At 44.1% G+C, this 26,179-nt stretch overlaps 1 protein-coding gene across 3 annotated transcripts in view; it reads left to right on the top strand.

The window, feature by feature from the left end:
• The window catches only part of LOC122398508, a 34,397-nt gene that overhangs the window by 5,913 nt on the left and 2,305 nt on the right, over positions 1-26,179 (top strand). For 2 of the 3 annotated variants that reach the window (XM_043398435.1, XM_043398433.1), the window contains exons 2-4: positions 19,271-19,367; positions 21,303-21,488; positions 24,920-25,088. In XM_043398435.1, coding sequence (XP_043254370.1) covers positions 19,283-19,367; positions 21,303-21,488; positions 24,920-25,065 — 417 coding nt within the window. In that variant the 5' untranslated portion in view covers positions 19,271-19,282 and the 3' untranslated portion in view covers positions 25,066-25,088. Of the gene's footprint in view, positions 1-19,270; positions 19,368-21,302; positions 21,489-23,946; positions 23,965-24,919; positions 25,089-26,179 lie in introns of all 3 variants that reach the window. The other variant, XM_043398434.1, reaches the window with a different exon arrangement.

Here is a 26,179-nt window from a genome sequence, read left to right as displayed (position 1 = left end):
GTGTTCCTCTATTAAAACGGTGCCAACGTCTCGCCGTTCGACCGAGTTTCACGGGAATGGGTGAAATATATATTTTCGGGGGAGGCTGCAAGGTGGAAAAAGGCAGAGATACTCGTCGCAAATACGAGAGGAGAGAGGTCAGCGTGCAACCCCTATTTCGACGGCCATCGTGAGTGGGACTAACGAGGCTACCGGTAACGGTCTTCTATTTCCACGGGTCTAGGTTCTCTTTTTGGCCTCCAACTTGCGGCGAAACCGCCGTTCGTTCGCGACGGAAAATTGCCAACGGCGCTGCGACCCTCCGAGCAACATTTTACCACGATAAATACACGCCGCGAAAACACACGCGAACCTCAACGTATTTAAAAGCATAATCAGTAGCATCTGCGTGGATGTAGAAATTTTCAGAAAAGTGTACTTGATTTTCGTCTCATTTTGGCCTCTAAAATCGTCCATTCAAATTTTATATGCCGGATAATTGGACTATATCTACATATGAAGTGATGCAAATGAGGAATATAATTACAGATCTCTGGCCACACATTATGTTTTCAGTAATGAATTTTTTTCTCGCAAGTGCGTAGGATTTCGGGGGTATGTCTATTGACCAAAAATGCTTGTAATAGACCCCTGCAACTAGCAATAATTTTTTTAGAATGATTTGAAACTTTTCAATTTCGTCAAAAAATTTGCCAGCTTCCTGAATTTTTTTCTCGAAACTGGATAGGATTTCGAGGGTATGTCTATTAACCAAAAATGATTGTATTTGCGCCCCACAGCTAAAAATAATTTTTTTAAAACGATTCGAAATTTTTTAATTTTGCCGAAAAATTTGTCCACTTACTGAATTTTTTTCTTGAAAATGCGTAGGATTTCGAGGGTATGTCTATTCACCAAAAATGATTGTATTTGCCCCCCACAGCTAAAAATAATTTTTTTAGAACGATTCGAAATTTTTTTTTTAAATTTGGGCACCTGCCACTGTCGTGATACACTTCTATGGGGTTTTTGTTACTTTACGGGATTAAGGAACAACTTTTCCAATATTTTTAGAATGTCTGCATATTCTTCACTAAAATACGCGTCGTTTGCCGTTTCAAACATTAAAATCATCCAATCCGTTCAGAAGTTATGACGTTTTAAAGATTCGCAGGAAATTTCAGTGAAACATATCAACGGTATGGTCAGACATGTAATTTTCGGTAATGAATTTTTTTCTCGAAAGTGCGTAGGATTTCGGGGGTATGTGTAATCACCAAAATTGATTGTAATTGACCCCCGCAACCGATAATATTTTTTCCAGAACGATTTGAAATTTTTTAATTTCGCCAAAATATTGTTCTACCTTCTGTTATAATTATTCGAATAACCGGGTACCGGGTAATCAGAACACTACTCTGCCAGTTTTCTTGATTCCTCGATAAGCTATTCCCCGCGTAGAATATTAATCTACCAAAAATTCTGCACAGAGCATCTCTTAGCATTAATATTTTCGAAGCACTCTCGGTTGAGCAAGATGGAAGAAGAGACGCGTTATCTTCAATTTGTATTCCGGGGAACTTTCAGGTCTCGATGTAAACGTGCCGGGGCGATAAGGGCTATCTGTCGAACGCAGGAAGGCGCGCGATCAAAGTCGCGGAAACTTAGAGCACGGACGGTCGTGTGCCATTGAAGGGATGGCCGAAGAGAAGACCGGAAGTCGCGAGACGCGGACCGATGACCAAGCACGATACAACAGAATCGGCCAGGAACTCTTCCGCGAGAATAAGAGGGACGAATATGAAAGGGACGGCAGATAAATGAGAGCCAACGTTGCTGTTCGCGCTGCGTTGATTCCGTCCTCCCGATTCTGTACCGTTTCGCTTCCGTGTCCGGTTCGATTTCCTTTTTCCCGGGGCTGCTAGACACGCGGAAATGAAATTTGTGACTCGCGCGGGTCCTCGTCGCGATGGAAGCGCGATATTGTGTCGTCGTGGCGATCGATCGGGGAAACGCGTCGATGAAAAGGTTGTCAGAGTCGAGGTGGTCGTGAAAAGCTGCCCCGGGAGTATATAGAATTAAAGTAATTCGAAGAAGAAACGCGTCGAAGGACAAAGAGGAAGCGCCGGAAATGGCACCATCCGTCTTCCGTATGGTATACTTTGCGCGGTGATTTACCACCGTTCCGTTTCACATCCGGCTCTTACGCTGATATCGATTAATTAACGCAATCTTGACCCGGGATAAAAAATCCCGGTCTTCGAGAACAATCTCGCCCGGCAGTTTATTTCTTTCTTTATTACGCTTCACACCTTTATTATACCGTCCTTATCCTTGGATGGCGTTAAGGCGAGGAAAAGTTTAACTGTTATTAAACCTAACTTTTTACGATTAGCCTAACTTTAACTGTTACGTTTATATTCCTTCCCGACACATTTCTCGCCTTTCTGCGGTTACTTTTATTCTTTGTATCGTTGCCCCCGTTTTCCTATTGTTTTCATCATTTATAGGTTGACACAGGATTCTTCTGTTGTCGGAACAACAATGTATAATCTATCTACGTAATCCACGTGCAACGGATTTAATGTAGAATAAATATAGTAGACTGAAATGCATCATAACATGGCTGGAGGAGTTTTGCTAATAATCTGATTCTGCGAATTTGTTTCGCGACAATTACGTAAATTAGTTTGTAATCTCCAACAACCACCATACGTTTCGCTGCTACAAATCCAACAAACGAAAATATAACACAGTATGAAGTATGATAGATCGTTGCGAACGAAACGACCTGTTTTTCGATCTCGGGGAACGATATACGTTTTATTAATTGCGCCGATAAATGGTACTCGTTATACGCAAATTTAAAGCGTGAAACTTGCTCTCCGTCGAGCACTGTTTGCTCGTTTGCAAAATTATACGCGCCTGAATTATTTATTAATTAATATTGCCAATGAATAAAAGCGAAATTCATGTATATTCCAACAGGAGCGTAAACCTTCGTACAACATAACCGAGGTAATTTCGAAATCTCGAACATGGTGTTTGCTGGAGGAAGAGAAATTTGGTTTTAGATATTACTTCACAAGCCACCCTATTCGATAGATCTTTAAACTTTCTGGAGAACTGTTAAATCGCCCCGGCAAGAAAATACGACGATGTAAAATTTTCCATAAAAAAAAACCTATAAAAATTGATCGTATCGCGGGAACGTGATATTGAAAAAACAGAGGCGAAAATAAAAAGTTAATGGAGGTAAAAGTGCGAGCTAACAATGGGGCGATTTGTCGCGGGGCGTATTAATATTTTCGTCGGAATTATTTTCGCCGCTGGAACACGGCCCGGAATAAAATGTCAAAGAACGCGTGGATACTAATTTCACGCTCTCCAAAATCGAACACGTATCCTCGACTTTCCAATTTGTCGACGATGAATCGGTATTCGCGGCCGAGAGATCGCAAGTGCAAGGCGATAGAAGCGAATGGATTTATTCGAACGAATATCTACGATTCATTGTTCCGAATCGGCGCACTTTCGTATTATCCGACCCCCAGATTTCTTCGAGCCTATTCGAAAGATCGAGAACCCGATTTCCACGACGTCGATTCGCTGGATACTTTCGGGGGACGATTACGTTGGATTCGCAATTTTATCCCTCGCGCCCAACGATCGCCCTTTGTCCAAAAATATTCCCAATCCCCGGAGGGATGTTTAATATTCACGAGTGATAAATACGTATCGGCGATTAATTGAATCGGAAATACCAATCCGATGACGTTCGACGCGTTAACCGAACCCGCGTCCGATCCAGAACCGGAATATATTCTACCCCCTTTTTTCCAGGTATTATACTCTCGTTAACCCAGTTCCCGTATCCGTTCGAACCTATCCCGACAAATCAGAACCGTATTAACGAGGAAACGCCGTACCCTCTTATCGTCGAGTAGCTACTTCGCGAATTTTGGGGGTCGTTATTGATCGTCGTTTCACTCTCGTTCCGTTTCTATTTCACCCCGTCGTATAAAAACTCTCCCGCGACGTGATCGACGTCCATCGATGCTGAAATTAACTCGCGAACGGTACGAGTAAATTTAGGAGCGTCGACGGAGAAAACAATTTTGTCCTGCGTGTAATTGCAAAACGGAGGAGTTTGTTCGACCATTCTCCTTTCCACTATAAATTTTCACTCGGAATACCTAGCGCGGATGTTGCCGAATGACTCTGCGAAACGAAGAGGCGCGAGTAATATTATAAAAACATTAGAAGCACCGGGGGGGAAATCTTCGCGAGGAACCAGGAACATCTGCTCGTAGTTCCATCAAAACCTCGTCTTGATATCGAGTGCACGTCGCTTGTTTATTCTCTAACGTGCATACTGTTTGATCGTCTCGGTCGCGCGTACCTATGAACGCGAATTTCGCTCGAGATTAATTCCTCTTAGTTCCGTGGAAAGACGTTAAATCTCAAGAACGGTTGTTAAGGCGACGGGCTCGCGCAGACTGTTAATTGCGATTGTACGAGCGAGTCTGCGACAAACGACGCGGAAAAAGGAAGGCAAACAATGAAATGGGAATGGGTCGTGGCGACGGAACTGCCGTAGGTCAAGAGCCAAAGAAACTACGATCGTAGACTTTATGCGGGTAAAAATTAAATGAGCTTTCCGATACACGATGATATTTACGCCATCTGCTGAAACTTACCCTGGACGGTAATAATTTTTATAAATTCTCCGGCAAGCAATTTTTTTTTAATACACCTACCGCGAAGCTACGCCCCCTTTGGAAACTTTCACCGTTGGGAGCAACGAATTCCATCGCATTTACATTACGGTTACAAACTTTCGCGACTCTGGCCCGTTGCATAAACGGATTATAACGCGAGGGGTCGCGGAAAAATGAAATTCCTCGACAAGCGTTTCGTAACCCCGGCAGATATTGATCGCCGGAAGTTCCGCGGAAGCGTTTGTCTTTGATTAATGCGATTTGTTAGGCTACTTGCTCCATATTGTCACTATCGAAGCGACAAACTTACTCGAATCCACGCAGCCCCGGCCATCGTCCATAACTGGAAGAAGCACGGAAAAAGTTTAGCGAGTGCTTTGTCGAGTTTGCCAACTTTGCCCGCAAACGAGAAGTTAAACTCACCCTTGGATCTAAAAATACGTTTGGGGGTATCGATAACACGCGCAACGTTTCAGCGCGAGAACGGCAATCGACGAAAGCGTTTAAAATTCGCTATGGAGCGACACCGCCGAAGGGTAATTAATTTAATCGACGTCACGGGGAAACCGGGCCCACTAATCGGTAATCGGTTACGCGAAATGCATAATTCTGAATAATTCGCCGCGTAAACAGCGCGTAATCGATGCACAATTTCACCGGGAAATTGTACGGAAAGTCCAAGGGTGATGTCACACGCGTGATTATTGTAGAACATTCGAATTAATTCGCGAGGACGCACTTTTACGCTGAATGTCAGTTCGATTTTTATTTTACCCGAAACCATATACAATGTTGGTAATTATCGCTGTTACAAACACTTGGCCAGCCGTTCAGTTCTCGCAAATTGCAAACATTACTCGTGATTTAATCTTCTATAATTAATGCAATATGGGAATCAATAACGCGAAAATAATATTTCATTTCGGTGAATATTTCGTTCTATCCATGTTCGACGCGAAGACGTAAATCTTTCCGATCGGTTGGTAATGTGTTAACTTTCGCGGGACATAAGCTTACGGTTCGAACAAGAAAGAACAGTTTACGTATTCGGGACAAGCGAAGTGGCTCTGAAATATTACCCAAGTTGCTCGCACATTTCGAACGAATTATGCGCCGAAGATCCGTTGAAAGTTAAATCAGCGATTCGGATCGCGTCAAAGGTATTTTCAAATTCAAACTTCGATACGATCTTCCATCGTGAGCGCTTCGCAAACTTTGCAGCTCCTTCCCTGCTCTTCTTATATTATATTACTCGACGTATGCATTACAATTTGAATGCATCAACGTTTCGACGTAGTTTTTTTCGAGACACGTAAAATATTAATGGAAATTTCTCCGTTTTATTAGCTTTGGACTGGCATCAAAACTGATTAATTCAAAATACTTCTCAGTAGGATGTATCGAATTCCAGGAAGTCCATTATTCATCGAAACCAAGAGTGGTAATAAAACTCCGGCGAAACAGATCGTTTTTGTTCGCCAAGACGGAAGAAAACAATCATTTTGCTAACCGGCTACGCAAATAAACGAAATCGAAGCCAAATCCTGCACAGTGCGCGGAAGTGAATTCGAACGTGATATATTTACCGTGAAAGAACATTCACCTGCTGGGAACAGCGGGAAAATATTGCGTTTCGTTGGAATACCGGTGATCGAGCGAAGGTTGAATCGCTGCTCGGTATTCGCCAATTATTTTGCAGTGCGTTTAATCGAGCAGAGAGAGCGCCTGTTGCTTTTTCGACCGGTGGAATCGTTCTTCGGGGAAAAGTGCTCAATTTTATCGCGGGCTGTTTCAAAACACCGGTTTCGCGCGCCTCGATTCCCCCGGCGCGTTGGACAAACTGTTCTACGTTGCATTCGGTAAATTTATCGGTGCAATTTCGAGTCGAATCGTCTCTTCGCGAGCATTCGATCGCGCATTGTTCCGAACTCGGACGGAATATCATTCGCATAGCCGATTATTGTTCAGGGAACCGTCGGCACGGCTCGTTCAAGTTTCGCGATGCTTATGAAAGTCAATGCCGATCCGCAAGCACGCAGAACTCTCGATACAATGTGTATTCCGACGGGCACGGTCAAGCGTCGCGAGGAATCAGTTTCTCGAAACTGAGAAACGCGCCATTAAAATGGAAGGGAATCTCCCGGACCGGCCGTTCGCGAGTATTCAAATGAACGAAACTCCGCGTGAAGTCTCGAATCAAAATAACAAATATAACTTCGCACCAATGAATAATGTATCGACAAATAACATCATTGAGGAGTAATAACTGCGGTGGTTCTCTTCCCGCGTAATTAGAGCAAATTTACATGAAAACCGGCGCCTCCGATTTGAGAAACTGGAACAGGAAATTTAGCAACGCGGCGAGAAGGTTGATTCCGACATTGGAAAAATCAGGTGGACGAAGGCTCGGTGATTAATTTAAACTCATTTTCGTAAGTCCAGAGATACTCCCGTTACAGCGACGAGCATAAAAACGGGTCCATTAAGCTTATTCGAACCCATTACTCGACTGGATCCTATTATCGTCTCTTGAAGCACCCTCCTCTTTTTTCTCCCAAACTTTGAACTAGCAGCGTCGCGATTTTAAAAAGTAACGCGATCGCTTTGTAATCGGTCCACCCAAGGAATTATCGGATTTATCGCGTCGATACTAATCATTGTTAGCGAAGATATCGCGAACTCGGGGACGGAAACGAGCATGTAAATATTTTACCGTCGAAATTGGGAGCACCGTTCCAATTCTTTCTTTTCTGAAATTTGCATGGAAACGATGGTCCGCGTAAAAAAACTAACGTGGCGAGAAGACCAAAGCTCGTATCTCGAGGGAGATCTCGCCCAGCGCAGTTTAGACGACTCTTAATATTTCGCGTCGCGTGAGAGGAGACGCCTTCGAGAGGATCGGGATTAAAAGATACCTTGAGCCAAGTGAAAAGTGCAAAGACTTTGTCCGCGATATTAGAGTTAATTTCGCTCTCTCGACGGTCCAGAATTTAATATTTCCGGCACGCGCATTCTTCCCTAACGATATTGCTCCGGACGACTATATTTCCAGTCTGGAGAAAACTGGAAAGAATATTACGACCACAGCTCTCAGACGGGAATGCTGTTCCCAGATTTCAATGCAAATCTGGGAATCGTTGACATCGATTCAGACCGCTGTTATTCTACAAAGTCTTCTATTTTCCAAAAACAACCAACACAACGCGTTTTTGAAATACGAGTCGACTCGAATGCCGGTCGCGACTGCGTGGAATTTCCGTCAAAAGTTCCACGATTTTAACGCAAACTTTGTCCCATTTTAGCTACGTTGCAATGTTGTATCATTAGGGAATTTAATTATAAATACTTCGCTGAGTGTTTACTTCCACGTTACGGCGCCCAAATTAATCTTGAAACTGAAGCAACGCGTACACCGATAGCGTCTCTAAAAAAGTCAATGGGAACAGCGACTAATAGGTGTACCGGTAAGTGACAGAAATAAACAATTATACGCGCGAATGCACTTACAACCAACGGGAATGTTAGCTTTATAGAGGCGCGTTTCGTTTAATTTTGCGTCCGGTTGACCACTCGCGATTCGTTGACAGAAGCAACGCGAACACAACATTTGCGTCGACGAACCGACTATTTGATTTTCGAACGCGAGTCACGCTCGAAACAAGAGGGATTAAACGGTAATAGGAATCGCGACGATTGGCTGCCTTTGTTTACGATAGAAAAATAAATATTGCGATTTATATCGGAAACAGATCCCTGGAAAAATTGAACACGATACACGGTTTGCTGATTCCAGGGCGCTCAAGAAAAGATGGAAACGTTCACTCGTGAAAATGCGAGATTTTACTTTCGTGGAATCGAATTTATTTCTATGGAAATGGATGATACCGATTTACACTTTACGTTAACGATGACAATAATAGGATACTTCGCGTTCGTTGTAACGTGCCCGCGTCAATTACAGATGTACGAGCGTAATTCAATTACCGTGTTCTCGAATCGCTGATCGATGGATCGATAACGCGTGATAATTATTCGCGTGCTAGCCGGATTATTCAGTGGATGAACAGCGCCGCGATAATCAGGCATTAATACCGATCGCGTTGAAGGCACGTAAGCGACGAGATATTCAAAATTAATAAAGTTTCATGGCCGAGCGACGATGTTCGCATTCGAAACGCATTCCAGCCGCACTTCCGTCCTATTTCTTGCACAAATAAATAAACGAGCAAAATTCACGGTATTGGCGCGAACGCCAAGTAAGATTTTTCGTACGAGGGTGCAATCGAGAGGAGTGCATTCGCGAATAATGATAAAAGACTATCGATGGGTGGCTCGACGGAAGTCGTTCCGGCTCGTCACGCGTGTGTAAATGGAGCTTTATTCCGTTAAACGGATTGGCGCCGAACAATTGATCGGGGCTCGTTAGACGGGAACGCAAACTGAAAATTACGGAAGCGCGGAAGTCCGAACTCACGGCTATTAAAACCATTAACACCGTAATGGTTACGGGGACGTTTCCACGGGGCCATCTAATGGATGCAAGATTTATGGACAGTCTCCGAAAATTACGCCGGTGCACGTGAGACACGTTCTGTGCACACTACCTTCTGTACCGTTGTATGCTCCCCCGTCTCTTTAATATACTGTTGCTGAGTAGATTGCAACCTTGCCCAGGGAACGCGTATCGAGCACGAACAGAGCGAAATATCGTCCAGTGTCTGAACTCCTCGCCGGAAGCCATTTTTACCGCAGTCGTACGACGACGGAATAGTTGTTGGAAACTTTCCGTTAAAATATCTGGCTTATCGCCGTGAATTTCAATATTTATAGCCGCGGGCAGACGCGTTGTTTCGATAAGCTGCTATTCAACGGAGATTTATTCCCGGCGGAGTGCTTGCGACGATTCTTTCGGGCACCCTCCTCGCGTAATCTTCGATCGTCCTCGAAGAGGGTTCAGACAATATCCTTTGAGTCAACACTACGTTCACGGAAACCACACCGTAGTAGTTATGCATTATTAATACCAACCGTGGCTTTTTCAGGGGAAAAAGTGCGATTCGGTAAGACCCGGCGAGCGCGTCTGACCATATCTTGTTATTTCTACTTGCACTGGTCTTTGTACGCGTATCTTGAGATGCAATATTGTCTGCTTCGTCTGTTTCTGACTACTCGAGAAACAGTAAGCGGATAATATCACAGCTGCAAATCTTTCTAAGATTTTTAAGGATCCTCTGTGCATCCTAGATACACGAATCACAAAATCAATACAGCAACGCAATAACAACCACGGAGACTAATGTTGATATTATTCTCCCTAGAGTACGAAGCAACAATGGTCTTAAGCAGATTCGCGACGCTATAGCCAAGATCCGGCAGGAGATTCAACAAAGACCAGCTAAATTCGCGAACCGAGATCACGGATCGCTGCTTGGTTCGAGATTCGGTAGTTTGCGAGATCAGACCAGGCGATGAGTCGAAATTATAAATGGACCGTGACTCTTCTTGGCTAAGACGGAGCTCAGAATTCGGTCCACGGGTGAATCCAGGTCGGAGTTGCGAAATTGTACGCTCGAGGCGTGTGTACGCGAGTTCCAGAATTACGTCTCAAGGGTCGGCGCGTGTGATTCATGAACACGGATTAGCGTAATGGAATTCCGAATAGACATCGCTGTTCCGTGTAAGACGGCTGCCTTGTACACGTCGAGCCGAGAACAAAAGCGTTCTTCCGCTAAAATAAATCTTGGCGTGACGCGTCACGTCGACCGCGAGTGCTCATTTTACGCCCACAAGACGCATCGATTTCGCATCCGTTAAGGACGCCGAACAACTGTTCCTTCGACGACCCTGCACAAATATTGGACGTCTCGAATAGCGATCGCATCTATCAGAGACGTCAACCCCGCGTAAAACCGAGGGCGGTTAAATCGACCGACAACAGAGGGTGGGATACAAGCCGACAATCCTAAACATCGAGTATCGAGTTTCATTTCCATTCGACACTCCGTCTCGTGTCCCTTTGTTTCTTGAGAAACTTTCATTCCTGACGTCCACTCGTAAGCTATACGCTCCGAGAGTTCTTTCGCCCTCAAATTGGCGGTTTCAGGTGCTCGTAAGATATGGTCTTACTCTCGACGTCCATTAGAGAATCTCACTCCGGACAGAGACTCCTGAAAGCATAATTCTCTAGTGGACGCCAGATATCAAGCCACGATCCAATTTTATGCGTCTTTATTTCGTGCAATTAAAGCGGGAGTATTTATTAGCTCCATTTTTACAAAGGACATTCTTCGTCGCGTGCACCGTTGTGACGGATAACCAAAACTTTCTCCTACGGCGAGGAGAATTCCTACAGAAAAGTCGATACCAACGGATGCAGCAATAATTTCCATGCTCCGTTCCTACCGAATTTAACCCGGAATCTCACGCATATTTAACTTTCTGGTTTCAGCGTGCACTACAAATTTTTTAGCTTTACGACTTGATTGTCTGCATTTGAACTCGGTACTCGGGAGAGTTTTCTCGGAAAATGGGGAAACAGGTACTCAATTATTTCACGCGTACAAACTACGATAACTCATCGTACTCCGAAATTATCAGTATACAGGGTATTTTAACTTTTTGGGAGGAAGTTAAACCTTTGTAATTAATTAACTACAGTTCTTCTTATCTCGTGAAACAGTCTACGGTTATTGGTTCACGTATTACTCTCGCCGAACGTCGCGTATATAGGATAAAAACAATTATTCAAAGCCCTGAGCCGGGGATCGACAAGTTATGGAATTAGATTGCCCGTAAAGAACCAATACACGGTCAAAGTTTGTTGGGCGTTAGCCCGCAGATTTGATCGACTGTCTTCCATGCAAAAAAAACACAGCAAAAAAGGCGATCGATCAAACCCGCGATTAAATCACCGATAATCCTTTGCGTGTATGGGCTGCTTTATCCGGTCCGCAGACCCCGAATAAAGAATCGTATCTCCAGGCCTGCGGTGATCTCTAAAAATAATTCAACCGTTTATTCCGGATCCAATAGTAAATTCTATAGATTCGTCGAATATAAAGGCACATATTGAAACGGGCACACGTTGAAGAATAATGGAATATCTAGAACAGATGCAGACTGGATGGTAAGAAATACAAATATTATACTGACACGTACGGGTTTTTAACTTATTTTGAACTTCACAACATGTGAAAATTTACGGACAGACAAATTAGAACCAATAGAGAACTGATCGAGAAAAAGTAAACTGTACGCGATTACCGGCCCAGCAAGAAACTGTTTCGACGTTTCAACGTCGATTTACCGCGAATCCAGTCAATACGTATACACCGTATCGTTTCGAAGAGATATCGGAACAGGGGACCAGGGAGTTAATATCCAAAGCCATTACCGTGTCTCCTTTCCTCGGTATTTGGAACGAAGAACGTACAGTCGAAGAACAGCGGGTGCGCCAGGACGAGAGGCGATCCTGTTTAGCGAAAGATCGATCCGGTTCCCGGTGTCGTCAGCAACGTCGTCTTTCGAGGACTCGATTTCCGGCTTTCCCCCCGGGGACAAAAATCCCCGCCGAGACGGATACAAACAGCCAAAGGAATTCCTTGTTCTTTCCTCCGTAGCCGCGCGGCGGAGATTCAAGGCCGGAATTTCTCGACTTTGCCTCGCGGCTGTGCCTCGACTCGCGAAGAATTCCAAAACTCTTTGATCCTTTGGATAAAGACAAACAACCGCGATAACTGCGTACAGGTAACGAACATCGCGTGTCTCCCGATCCCGAGAGGAAACAGGTAATCCTCCTCCGAGTCCCCAAGATTGATCCTCAACGTCGAAAAGTATGGAGACACTTTCGATCGCGACTGAGCTTTTGGGACCGAGAGATAATAAAAAGACTGGGGGGATCATCGATTTATAGGCGTCTGAAAAGCGACGAATGCTACTTTTTAGAGACGATACGGTTACTCGTGAGAAATTCGAGCGTCGTGCCGGGGAGCCGTTTGCTCGGCGAAAGCTCGCCATTAGCGATCGAGCGACGTGAAACGCTTATCGCGATTACGCTCCTCGAGTATTCACGCCCAGGATCCGGGGCAACCGTGACGTTTGCGGCTCGAACGAGACGCTCAGCAGGTGAATCTGACAAGACAGGGACAAAGGATGATCTCGTTGACTCAGATACGCCAATCTCTATCGCGTGTATACACTGACTCTGATCGAAAACGTGCCCGCGGCTATTGATCCTCGACGCGAATCGATACTTGGACTCTTTTGATTGGCTTCTCGATTGCCTGTCGAAATTCCTATCATACGATCAAACCAGCCAACTCTCAGCCCTCGTTAATATTTTCAACGACTTTCTTCCACGAATTTTTCAACAGAAATACTTGGGTACAATTCGAGAAAACGTCTCGAAAAATTTACAACTCGATACCTGGTGTACCGAAACTTTTCAACGATATCGCGAATGATTCGTCGGCTTTCGATGTTTCTCATTAGAGGATGCGCTCGAACGAAACGTCGAACACTCCCGGATGATTGTAATTCGTTCGAAACCAATTGCACCGCGTAAACAATCGCGAATGGGTATCAAATAACGGCAACGGTAACGATAATGGCGAGGATAATAATCTACGACTCCGCGATCGATCTGTCTACTCTTATTCGGGCAACGATCAAGCAGTTTATCTTTTATTCATCGATGTGAACTCGAGTGAGAAATCAGTTCATCCCCGTCGAGTCAGCAGGAAACATATTAAAAATTTAATAAAACGAATCGAAATGAGAGAACGCTCGGGGCCACGTAACCGAATTCTGATAAGCATTTCGTATGCGTCGTCGTAAACCGGCTGTTTCCGTCCGTTTGATTGATATTGCGATACTTTATGTTTATTCGAAGCAGTTCAAATTTCGTGGAACGGAAGAAAATGGGTCGAACGTTTAGAGTCCTTCGTGTCATATTTCTCATCGCGATCCAGAATTCTTTTGCACCAGGTGCAGGATACACGGACTCGATCGCGTTCACGTAATATGGAGACTCGCGTCAAACAAACCCGCGAAACTTTGGAGAAGATGGGAGGATTTACAGACTATCCCAAAGGAAAATATTGGAATCTAGTGATATTCGATAGGCACGCTTCTCGATCGTTTGCGGTTCGATCAAACTATGGTAGACTCGACTGATTTTGAATACGTTTGAAGAAACGATTCCCTGCGTCACGTTACAGGTATCCTCTCGAGATTTGCTGTTTATTTAATCAACGGAGGAGTGTTACGTAATGAATAAAACGGTTAATTAACGAGGCAGAGGCAAGGATATCGACGACGACGCAACGAGAACGCAACGTAACAGAGAGCGTCGAATATCGACCGCGTAGCGAGCTTCGTTCGCTAGAGCCTGGATCGAGTAATCCCTTTTAAAAAGTTTTACATCACGTTCCGTAAACTCCTTTGACTGGGTTATATCATTGCACGGGAAGCAGTTTCTTTTAATATCGGGAGCAAAAACGATGAGTAGGCCCGTTTAATTAGAGACTTTCGACGGACGAGTCTGTTCGAAGGGATTAAAAAATTACCGGCACCGCGTCCCTTTTTTACGGCGACACCGTTAATCCCGGGTGCTATTATAGAAACACCTTAACGACGTTCTGTACCCGCCTTCGATAATCCCTCAATTACTCCGTACATTTCGTTCGCGTCGAGGAGCCTCGATTAATCTTCGTCCGACCGACAATTTCCTTCCAGGTACTAACCGAAGATTGGCTTATTTAGACTTTCGCCCAAATTGAACATCCTCGATAAATATTGGATCGAACCGATCGACGCTGACTTTTGATTACGTATCTTGAAATGTCGTTCGTTTTATATCCTGTAAGTTTGGCGTGGATGGGTCGCGCAGTTTGCCAAAGTTAATTTCAAAAAAAGCTACCTCGCTTCTCGCCGTGAAACGGATAACACGGGGAATCGTGATGAAATTTTTCCGCGAGAGGCTCGACGCCGGCAGCAATTTTTAATGAAACGAAAATCGTGCTGTCCGTTCCCAAAACTGAAGTTTCTAGATAGAGAGGATTTTCGTCGGAAAACTCAAAATAGCGGGCCAACTTTTAAAACGACCATCGGATCCGACGCGGATAAATGCGACTACTTTCCATTCAGATCCTGTCCAATCGGTAATATTTTTAAAGGTTACTTTTCAGACCTCTTTCTCGATAGAGCCGCTCCGAATGGAACCATTTCCCTTGATTTACGGGCGAACGTTACCCACACTCCGTGGCAGATAACCCTAAAGCTCACGATTCAGAATCGCCTCTCCCAATAGCGCTCGTGTCAAATACAGAAAATGGCCCAACGTTAGTTAGTGGAACAATTACCTCAAGGGTCACAATGGCGGTGGCTCGAATCGTCGGAGAACTACCGTTCGCGCGGGGGATGCAAGAGAAGCGATCCTGGATAGGATTTTCAGCGAGGATGCTCCCTTTTATTGAACGAACCTCGAAAGAATTTAAACGAATTAAGCACCTCGCGTCGATTAATTACCGTGTATGAAAATATTATAGTAATTTCGCTTGGTACGCGCGCACGATGCAAAGTCAATGTTCGCCCAAATTCGATTTTCGCGACTCGATTCACTTACGGGGAAATTCGATATGCAAAGCGCGTAAAACATATCGGTCTTAATCTTGTTCGCGGGACAATATTTCACGGAAGCGAGTTAACTACGTTTAACCAGGCATGTCGTTCCGACCGAAGCCTTTATCGATGCACTTCGTCCAACGAAAGGGCAAACTCCAATACTCCGGCGATAAATATTCAAACGACGAGTTTAATAAAGGCAGGAACCTCGGCGGATGATATCGCGGGAACCAAAATTCGACGACGACACGGGACCTCTGCCCAGGCTCGCCTAAACTTTCCGGTAAACATCGACCGCAACCTTTTGAACCCAGTCACTCGAAATTGCGACTTACGTATAGCCGGACGAGATTCGATGTCATCCCCAGAGGTGCTGGCCGAAAGGTTAAAGACGAAGTTTCGCTGGAAGACGAGCACGCGAACAACAGCAACGGAATTCGAAACGCGAAAGAGCGAAACCCGGAACGGTTTAACCACGATGTAATCGCGAACAGAGCTTTAATTAATGGAAGCTCCGGGGGAATCGAGCGACTGCGATCGACCATTCCTCCCGTCGAAATAGACCCTGGAAAATTGCTGCTCGTATCGGTTCTTCCAATTTTACCCGCGTTCTTCGAATCCCGCGAAACTTCAACGGTGTGCCGAGTAAATATCGAACGGCGGGAAATATCTATCGAGCCCCCCGGAAACGAAATTCGAAACAGACGATTCGTCGCGAATTAAAGATCGATCTGGAAACGTTTCGTTTAACGATACCGGCGACGAACTACGAACCTTGTACGTTCCATGGCCCGCAGCATCCAATTTTAATTCCATGGTTTAGCAAGGCAGAACCGCTGGGGATTGTTCGAAAGCTTGTACACGCCTCAGAGAAAATAGAGATAACGCTTTGGGGGTGCGCGTTCAAAGGCACACGCGTGCGTCCACTGTTTCGGGAATCCGTCAGGAGTTTCGTGTTTCGATCGAATTCCAACGACAAATGTAGCCCCTAGGCTGAGCAACGGAGGAAAACATAATAGAAACGGCGACCGTGTACACGATAGCTCACGTGTGTATTTCGTTGCGTTTGGTTTTTCAAAATACAGTACTTTAATTTGCAATCCAAATTTAGCCCATTTGATCCAAAGAAGGCTCTTTGTTTAGAGTGTGGAAGATGGAATGCAGCGATAATTTAGCTTAAGAGATTTCCGTAGCGCAATCCTAGGTCCAGCCATGGACGCGCGGTGATCGAAAACACGCTCGTTAATTTGCAACGCGCGAAATACGCGGCACACGGGCTGATAACGTAGATAACGGGGCTATCTAAATTGCGTATCGCGGACTAGCGTTTTCCTCGCGAGCCGTTTTCGCGGATCCACGAAATTAATAGCGGGCCACAAGCTGCGCCGCGAAATAATCGAAGTGGCCACGCTCTGCGCCAACGACGATAAGGCGGACGTAACTCGAGGATGATGCAAATGCAGCTTTTTCGCAAGGTGCACTGTACCGTTTCGCCCCCTCGGGGGAAGAGATCTTCGACGCTATTGGCTCGCTCCCGTTCGCGTGAAGTGTGGAGAAAAAATTGTAAATCCAAATTGCAGAGATTATCGAAGGTGTCGAAGATTAGAAAATAGAGTTACTTTTCGTAGCGTGTAATACGCGATGCAGGTGTTGCATCCCGGTGAAAATTGAACGACCTACTTTCGAGCAGACTTCGCGAAATCTCGGATCACAATGAAAGTGATTTCGAATTTCCGGATTGTACCGGGTGAATCTATTCGATAGCTCTGAAACTCGCAGGATAAGGAATCGTCGCGATCAATACTTTGGAAGAAGTCCAAGTTTCCTCTAGACGATGGTAGAAAAGTCCTTTTTAAAAGTGGTCCTTTATTAGACGTTTTCAACCATGAAAAGGTATGGAAATTAACAAAGATTCTTCGTCGCTGATCTGCGTGATCCATAGGATGCAAGCTATCTTTTATCTTTTTCAGCTCGTAAAATAATCGTAACGCAAAAGAGACGGCGTACATACGTCTCGAATAGGGAATAGAGAAAATTGTTTGTCGTTTCGGAACCGCCTCTTTGAGGTACGATAACAGCTCCTCTCCATCGGGGTCGGGGTTCCCAGGGGGCTCGTGTTCGACCGGGCTCTTTCGAGCGAGGACGCGTATGTAGGACAATTTATAGGGGCAATATTCGGGTAGCGTAAAAACTGCACGAGGACTAAAAGGAAGGTGGAAGTACAGATATCTGGCGCGGCCCGGAAACGAGACGTTCCTCCGAGTAGTTTCGAAAGCTAACGAGCCACCCCCGTCGCGTCGCCCGGGGAATTAAACTCGACTGTACTTAGCGGAATGAGCTTCGATTCGAGTAGGATGATTAGATGTGGCGCGATAATTAACACTGAGAGGGCGCGGCTGCTCTTGTTTTCCAATTGCAATTGAATTTCTCCTTCTTCGAGCACCAACAAACCGTTTCCACGTATACGTTTCGTACCACCGTTGCAAATAATAAAAAGTACGCGCTTATTTAACGAGAACAAATTGATCCGAATCGTGGTAATTTTTTCGGACGACGTGATTAAATTAAAAACACGTTTTGACGGTTGTTTTAAACGCATTAAGGGCAACGATCGGCGGAATCGCGTACGATCACATCCGGGAAACCAGAATTAGAATCGTTCCTCAGGCTATTTCCCCGGGATAAATTAAGTCCTCTCGCAATAACCTACCGTTAAGAGAATTCAGGACCGAGGAAATCGTAGAAGTCTTCACACAGACAGACGTTTCCACGCTTTCTCGATATTCACACCAGCACGTTCAAGCATTATTGCTTTTCTGAGTGCAGAGAAGGGAAAGAAGAGTGGAAGCGACGGGGGAAAAAGTGTCGCGAAAACAAAGGGCGAAGACAAATGGCGCTTTCGTCCCGAGCAGGTGAAAAGTCAATTCTCGTGTATCAATGGGAGCTCTTCGCGCGATAAAACGGAATTCTGCAATGATTTAAAAACCATCGCCGCCGAAAAACGATATTTTTTAAGAACAAAATTATAAATAATGGCTGTATAGAGCAACGCGTGCGAAACATGTATTTCTATAGAGCCTAAAAGAGCTTTCGTACATTTAATTATAATATATCGATCGATTACTTGTTAAAAATTTGTTCGACGAAGAATCGTTTAACGAGATACGTGACATTATTCTGCATTTTTACAAAGCTCTTTAATCTCTGGCTCCATAGAAGGCATCCGAACTCTTGCGTCTGCTTCTGCATCCAATCTCTCGCGACATTTTGCTTCGAACGAGGCGACACAAAGAAAATCCGACTTCGTGCAAATATGAAAGCGCAAAGGGACGAAATATTTTAAAAGCATTTTCCGATAATATCGCGCTAAAATTGTTACGACGTTCACATCGAATCGATTGGTCTTCCAAATGTTTGTGAAATTCATCTTTAATAATTGGGTAATGTTGACGAGCCCGAAAAACCAATCGATCGTGCAGAATTCTCTTCGTTTATAGAAGCTCGCACGAGACAGAATTTATACGTACGCGTACGCGGTGTTTCGTTTCGCGATAAACCATGCAGAGATCACACAGTCTAGTCGCGTGGCACGAGACTAACGAGGAAAAAGGCAAGACGCGTAATTACTACCGGAAACGATGTCAAAGCAAAACTCTAGAACTTTGCATTCTTGTCTACGGACGATCTCTCGACCTCGGCGCTTCGTTGAAAAATGAAAAGGACGGAGGAAAAATTAGAAAACCGACGAAACGCCAGAGGCTGCTTTGACTTTTCTCTCGTAAGAAATGGAACGCGCCGAATAATGAACGGGGATAAATCTCTCACAAACGAAAACGAACACACGTCGAGAAGCAGGCTTGGTCGAGACCTTGATACCCGCGACTTTTTGATCACGGCGTAGCGTGATTAGGGAGTTTGGTTATTTCGAGGGACCGATTCTGTTCCAGATCGGAAGAAAAATGTCGGTCGAGGTGAGAGCAGGACGACCAACTATGCCCACGATCCCACAATCGAAGAGACCAACGATCTTAGTATATCCAACAGGTAAGATTTATTTTTTCATATCCCGCTGTATCGCATAATACTACGAACAGCGATTCGTGCGATCGTTTGAAAAAGTTCTGACATTTTTAATTTTAATCTCCGCCTCTTTTGTACGATCGTCAGTCAACTATTGAACATTTTTAAACGAAAATGAGTCGACGAACACGGAGGAATAATCGTAGAACGAATGCTGCATTTTGCACGCGATAAAAATGCCCTCGAAATATTCTCCTTTTGTACTTTTACCGGATCGCCAGTTTTAAATGCGACGGTCAGACGTTGACGTCCAAAACTATGCTCGAAATTTTTAATTAATTTAGTTATTTGCGCAAAAATCGCAGAAGCTCAAACGGTTGACGGGCGAAAAAGGATTGCTTTCATTATCACGGAACGATTCAATTACATGGAAATCAACCGAATTGAAAAATTGTATCGTTGAACTTTTCTAGTCGCGTCGGTCGCAATTTTTAGAAATACGTTACCAAATCCTTTTCAACGATAGAAAACTTTCGTCCTTAGAATCGTGGGAGGAAGACAAATAAAATTTCCTCGCGGATTTTCCTTGAAAGTCGGACTTTTCGTGGACTTAAAGGGTTTGCTAAAGAGTCAAGTGTCTCGTTGAAATCTTTGCGCGAGGGAGCCACGGACTGTGTACTTAAAGAAGCAACGAAGCAAGTGGATGCTCGTCGATTTCGAGGGTCAAGGGTCAGTGGAGAATAAAAGGCTAATGCAATTACGAAATATATAGGGACGAAGATTCTACGTTAGCTTCCAGTATATAAAAATACAGAAAATAAAAAGGGTAGTAATTCGATTTCACTGCAATTCGAAATAGCTCCCATCCTCGAGAAGATTCATACGTGTCTATCGATTCCTGGGGTGTCGTTATGCAAATTCCCGATCAGAGTCTCAAAGAGATCTATGATCAAAGCCAAATCCGCACGATCCGGCGAGAGAGATTGCAAAAGAGGCGAAACGTCTTACGCAGGTTCATTTCACGTAGTCTCCGCGGTGACTCTGAAACCCGGGATTGCACGAACGGAACATCGAGACGCGAATCTTTGGATAGATCTAAATCCATATCACCCTTGGCACCGCCTGGTTGTTTCGCATACGTTTAGGCACAGTTTGCAATTAACATTCTATTCAAGCGCGCGCGCGGCACCGTCGGGAAAATTGGCTCTGTGAAGCGACTTCAACGAGCGCCAGTTTATTACCGTGTAGTTTCCGCTTGTTGAAGATCTCCCTTATAATTTCAGCGAGCGTAAAGCACGATGATAGCTCGCTGTTTCTGAGAGCGAAACCTCGAAAATGAACCACGGCGATTCATCGTTGTACACAACGTCTACAGGCGTATAAATTACATCGCGTCTGGAATCCGCGTAACCCGGTGTTAAATCTAAATTCAATGGACGCCGGTTTCGTTAAAACCTCGTTCCGCTTCTAAGCCGTTCTCGCCTGTATCCGGGGGCAGCTTTGTACGGCGGTACCCATTGTTGTGTAATACGTGTCCTAAATTATTCACTCCGTTGCGTAAATCGCTCGCGTTCGTTCCAAGATTCGGTATTGCCTTTCGACCCTGGAAACTTGTTGGTTTCGCGAAGCGGTTGGCAACCGCGTCATTTATTCTCCGTTCCAGTCAGTTCGTTTAACAAGTTAAACTCGCAGAAATTGTCTCGAGGGCGAGTATAATACGGCTTCGTTAAGGGAGTATATACGCCCGCGAATCTGGCGTCGATCCAACGCGGGGAAATAAGAGAGCATATGCCCGGGGAGGTATTTATACGGTACGATCGATGGACATTCGAAACCTATCGAAATTCAATCGGAATCGAGATCAAGCCCCGAATATACCGAGTATCCCAGATCTTCGCGGCGCGAAATACAATTATGCAAGCTATCGTCGAGTCTAAAAATTGAATTCTGGTTTTCCAGTGACCCCGGAGAGCATCATCATCCCGATAGTGTCGTGTATCCTAGGCTTTCCGTTGCTGGCACTGATGGTCATCTGTTGCCTGAGAAGAAGAGCGAAGCTCGCGAGGGAACGCGCCAGAAGAAGAAACTGTGACCTGGACCACGGTGCCCTGAGCCTAGTTCGTTTCAGCCCTGTTCATCGTTTAGGTGAGTTTCGCCAGCGAGCTCGACTCCTCGTGGAATCCACTTTCTCCTTCTGTTCTGTCACGCGTCACGACGACGGTACAAAGGGGCCTGGATTTAACGGATGACGGATGTTCGAAAACGTTCGCGTTAAAAAGAGTTGTCGAAAGGAAAGATTTCTGGGTCGAGTTATCTTTATTGTGGTTTTCGTTTAGAAAAAAAAAACGAGCACGTTTGCGACGCTATTGTGAAATTCGTAATTAAACCGGTGCGAATCTTTAAGGGATACGTTTGTGCACGCGCGTATTATGCAACGAAAACGGAACGAGGTCATGGAACATTTGTATTTTAGAACCACCCCTTCTCCCCTCTCTAGCCAGCCTCTTTAACAGCTACCGTGGTCGCTTTTCTACCTAGATACATTGAATGCGTACGTACACCTGTACGCTCGAATGCATACAGTTCCACGTACTCGCTTGTACACTCTTGTAAACCGCCCGTACACGCGCGTATTCAGACATGCTCGGAGCACAGACTTCGCTGTACAGAGTGTCCCGCAAGTTTCCGTGCAAACTTTGTTAACACGTTACACCGGCTAGAAATACGACGAAAATGCCATCTAATTGTGAACTCGTAAATGTTCTGCCGAGAAAAGTTGCACCAACGATATGAATACACTTTCTGTTCTATTAAGAAACTTACGCCGATACTTCCTCCAGTTCAAAACAACATAACTACTTTTAACGTCTTCGAGATCGTAAACTGTTATTTCGCGAGCAAGAATTGAAACTGCGAGTCCTTATTAAAACGTACGATTTTCTTCGTACTCCATATTTTTATTAAATTTTAATAAAGCATTCGTACGATATTTTTGTCTTACTCGTAGACACAACGTGTTAGCAAATTGTATGCGGAAACCTGTGAAACACCCTGCGTATAAATATACACGCGCGTAAAGGGAATATGGAGAAGCGTTAAACCCAGATTGAATGTTGCTCCGAATAACCGAATTCATGCAACGATTTCGAAATATTCGAAACGCATCAACGGTGAGCCGCGATGAAAGTAATTAATCTCCGTCAAAATAACCGACAAAAAATGCGAAAGCTTTTATCGGTTTTTCATAAGTTTCAATTATCTCCGTCCCATAAGCGTCGGTAATTGCCGATATGTAGATGTATCGTTCGTAGATGGAATAGGGGACGAGTCGAAATTCCCAGCCTACATTTTCGAACAGAGGCCAAAATTGTGCAGGAATTACAATCGAATTACATATAGGAATTACCGTGATTGATACAAATTAATCTCGATCCTTCAACGTTCCGACAGTGATTGAAATACGATATAAACGAATTGGTGCGACTCTCAGAGCTCAGTTTAAATACTGAGCTTACTCTCAGCCATAAATGGGAACTTTCTCTCCGCTTTTAGACCGAGAGGAGGTCGAATTCGATCTACGCTTAGCTTGTTTGACCTACACTAGCGATGCTCGATAGAGCCTAGATTCAGCCTCCGCGACCTATCGAGTCTACGGGGTGACACGTTTCGATTCAAAGATGAATATATTACCGAAAATATATCGAATCGAACGCGTTGCTTTTTCGAGGGTCGAAGGAGTTCAAAGGGACCGGTCTTATGGTAAGTACGAGGCTTTGTTCCGAGCGAAATTGGTTTCGAGATTTAAAAGTCGCGCCCGTTTTAAATCTACGTGTAGAAGTAATAAAGTAGGATCATCGTAAAACGAATACTTTACGAGGTGTTTCATATTTTCTGCGAAAATACGACGCAGTAAAATACGTGTAAAATATGTAAGGTATTCATTTCTCGAACGTCTTACTCGGGCACTAACATACGCGGAATATTTACATGAATCGATTCATGGGAAACATGATATCGACGTATCTTTGCGCGAGAAAAAGTTGTAAAAGGTAATAGGCGAGAATTTCGACCCCGGGGAATCGCTGACAAACCTCGAAAATAAATTCCATCGGTCATAGATCTCGCTGCGAAACAACGATCTGGAAATATTCGTCGACACGATTGCTTCGTTTTCGCCGAGTAAACTCGACGCCTATGATATATGGCGGGTTAGTGACGGCACAGGAACTACTGTGACCCGTCAGGGTCCTACGACTCCTAGATTTACGGGCTGCGAAACTTGACAAACGGCGTCGCTTTGATCGCTGTTAGGCACACGCAAGAGTCAAGGTTCCGATCAACGAGGACAGACGTCGGATGAAGGAGACGATATAGTGGGTCTAACAGGACATAATTTTCACTCGATCCTTCGTAAAATACAATTTTGACATATTTAGCTACGTCGTTGAATTAAAAAAACGAAAGCAATCGAAACGAGGGAACGTTGGAAAACTCTGGGAATTTTTTGTTTTTTAAAGGATTGTAATCCGAGAATTAATAAACTTCTCTTCGAAGATCTACGAACTGAAATATATCCCTTATTTTATGATCCCGTCAAGCGCAGCGTCTAAAGAGGATTTAGGTAAAACTTTTTATCAGCCTGAATGTTGCTTGATATCGTCTCTAGAGACGTTAGAGTTTTATCAGAACCTTCGCGGTTCTTTTTTCTTAATGCGCCATTATCTGCCGCCGCCGCTTCTGCCATTGTATACTTAAGATAGAATTTAATTAAGGTTTCGTTGATTCGAACAGCAAGCGACAGGAATTATCAACGATATAAATAATTCATCGCGGAGTTTGCCACGCGATTACAATGATTCAACATAATAGCAGTTGGAACAATTTACCCGCCGAACGATTATGCAGCTTTGCTACGTCTTGACGCGGCTCACGGTGCAGTGGCATGAATACGTTATTTGACATCGTAATTCGCATGTAACTAATTTCAAGTATTTGCTCTGCAAGCGTAGCGATGCATTTGAACGATTATACGATTGAGACATATAGTTCGAAACTCGTAATGTTTCCACTAGAATGCATTTAGTCGATACTGATTCTAACCAATGACGTATTTCTGACGTACACTTTTATCCACGAACTTATTAGCGGACGTTCGTCGAACAGAACGCTTAATGACTCGAGATCCAACGATAATTATTTACATTAGCGGATATCTCGAACTCTACAAAGAGTATCGGGTCAAGCACAAATGTATCTGACTGTTGGAAATTGGTGCAGTTGTTTAAATGCTGGGAGATATTACCACGAAACTGTGAACCACAGAAATAATTACACGGAACCTGTAACTGGTGCTTGAAAATAATATGTTAAACGAGCATGGAGAGATACACGAGATAATGTTCCTAGATTTTTATGCGGATAACGTTGCAGAATGAACGTTTGAACGAATTAAATATTATGAAAAATTATGAATCACTGCAAAATATTTCAAGTGTCCACTAATGCGAATAATTATCAAGCAACTAGGCCCGTGCATTGCTTTCAATGTGTATTAAAGTTTCATTTGTATGTGACAGCCGGAATCGATCGTTCAACGAGAGCAGTATCCTTACGGAGCGATCGAGGATCGAGAGCCTTTCCGTCGCTGGATCTGGACACCGTGGTCGAAGAACGATCGGATCCTGAACAGAGCACCGCGCTGGAACTTAGCAGTCCGGATTAACATCCAGCTTTGGTACCGCCCAGGTCGGGTTTTTCTTCATCATCTCTTTTTATTTGCAATCCGAATTTGAATAGGTTTACACTATGAACACTCTGTGTCTTGTTCGGAAGAAAAACCACGATTGACCCCGTCTGTTTGTTCGAAGAACGAAACTAACAAAACGAGATATAGAAAAGTTGGTGACCCGCGAACTGAAGTAACAATCTCGCGAAAAATCAGTAGTTTCGCGGCTCGACGAAATTTGACTAAAATTAATAAGTCCAGGAACCGACACGCGTGGGATTTGAAGAACAGAAGGCAAAACCAAAGGCAAATGGCTCCGCTTGGATCAGCGTCGACTGTTCGAATTAAACTGTAGGTCAGGTTTGTCACGCAAAAACACGCCTAACCGAACGAAGACTGTGACCAACCTGTTTACGTACTTGTGTCTAGCACAGGCATTCCAGAAGGTAAGCTACCTACCTACCTAGTCCAATATTTACAAAATGGGAAGGCAATCTCGTAAACATACAACACTCTTTCACGCGTAACGCCCGGATGCGATAAACCTAAACAAAGGTACGTACTTCTTGGCTGAAATCGGCTAAACAAAGGCTGGCGACCATTGAACGTGTTTATATGTATAATATACATTAACATGTATTACTTTGATATAATATAATCGTTGATAAAATATACTGTATTAAAATGGAGAAGCTGCTCGTACATATTCCACAAAATGTGTACCACGGTTAATGTATATGCAAAGGAATATGTACATTTTATTTGAACAATTGTACGTAGATAACGTCTTATATGGAGTGTTATCATAGGCCTTACGAACAAAGTCATCGTGTCCATTGCCTTCGCTCACGCGACCAACGTCCGAGCACGTGAATGAGCGTAGGCAATGAACACGGAAAGATTATCCTGAAAATCCTAACGAAATAATATGCTTTTGTTCTCTCTAGTTTCCTTTTCAAATAAAATGACTCGACATTGTAAAAATTTAAGAGCAAACTTAAATATGTATTACTATGAGAAAATTTAATTGCCAAGAAAATGGATTTTAATCAAATCTATATTATTAAGAAATTTATCGAAAAAGATTGACGCTATATCACGTTATTGTGTT

This window comes from Colletes gigas, unplaced genomic scaffold, assembly GCF_013123115.1.
Source record: "Colletes gigas isolate AHSC1104 unplaced genomic scaffold, ASM1312311v1 Colletes_gigas_Sc00011, whole genome shotgun sequence".
NCBI classification, from domain to species: domain Eukaryota; kingdom Metazoa; phylum Arthropoda; class Insecta; order Hymenoptera; family Colletidae; genus Colletes; species Colletes gigas.
This window is presented reverse-complemented; position numbering and strand designations above follow the sequence as displayed.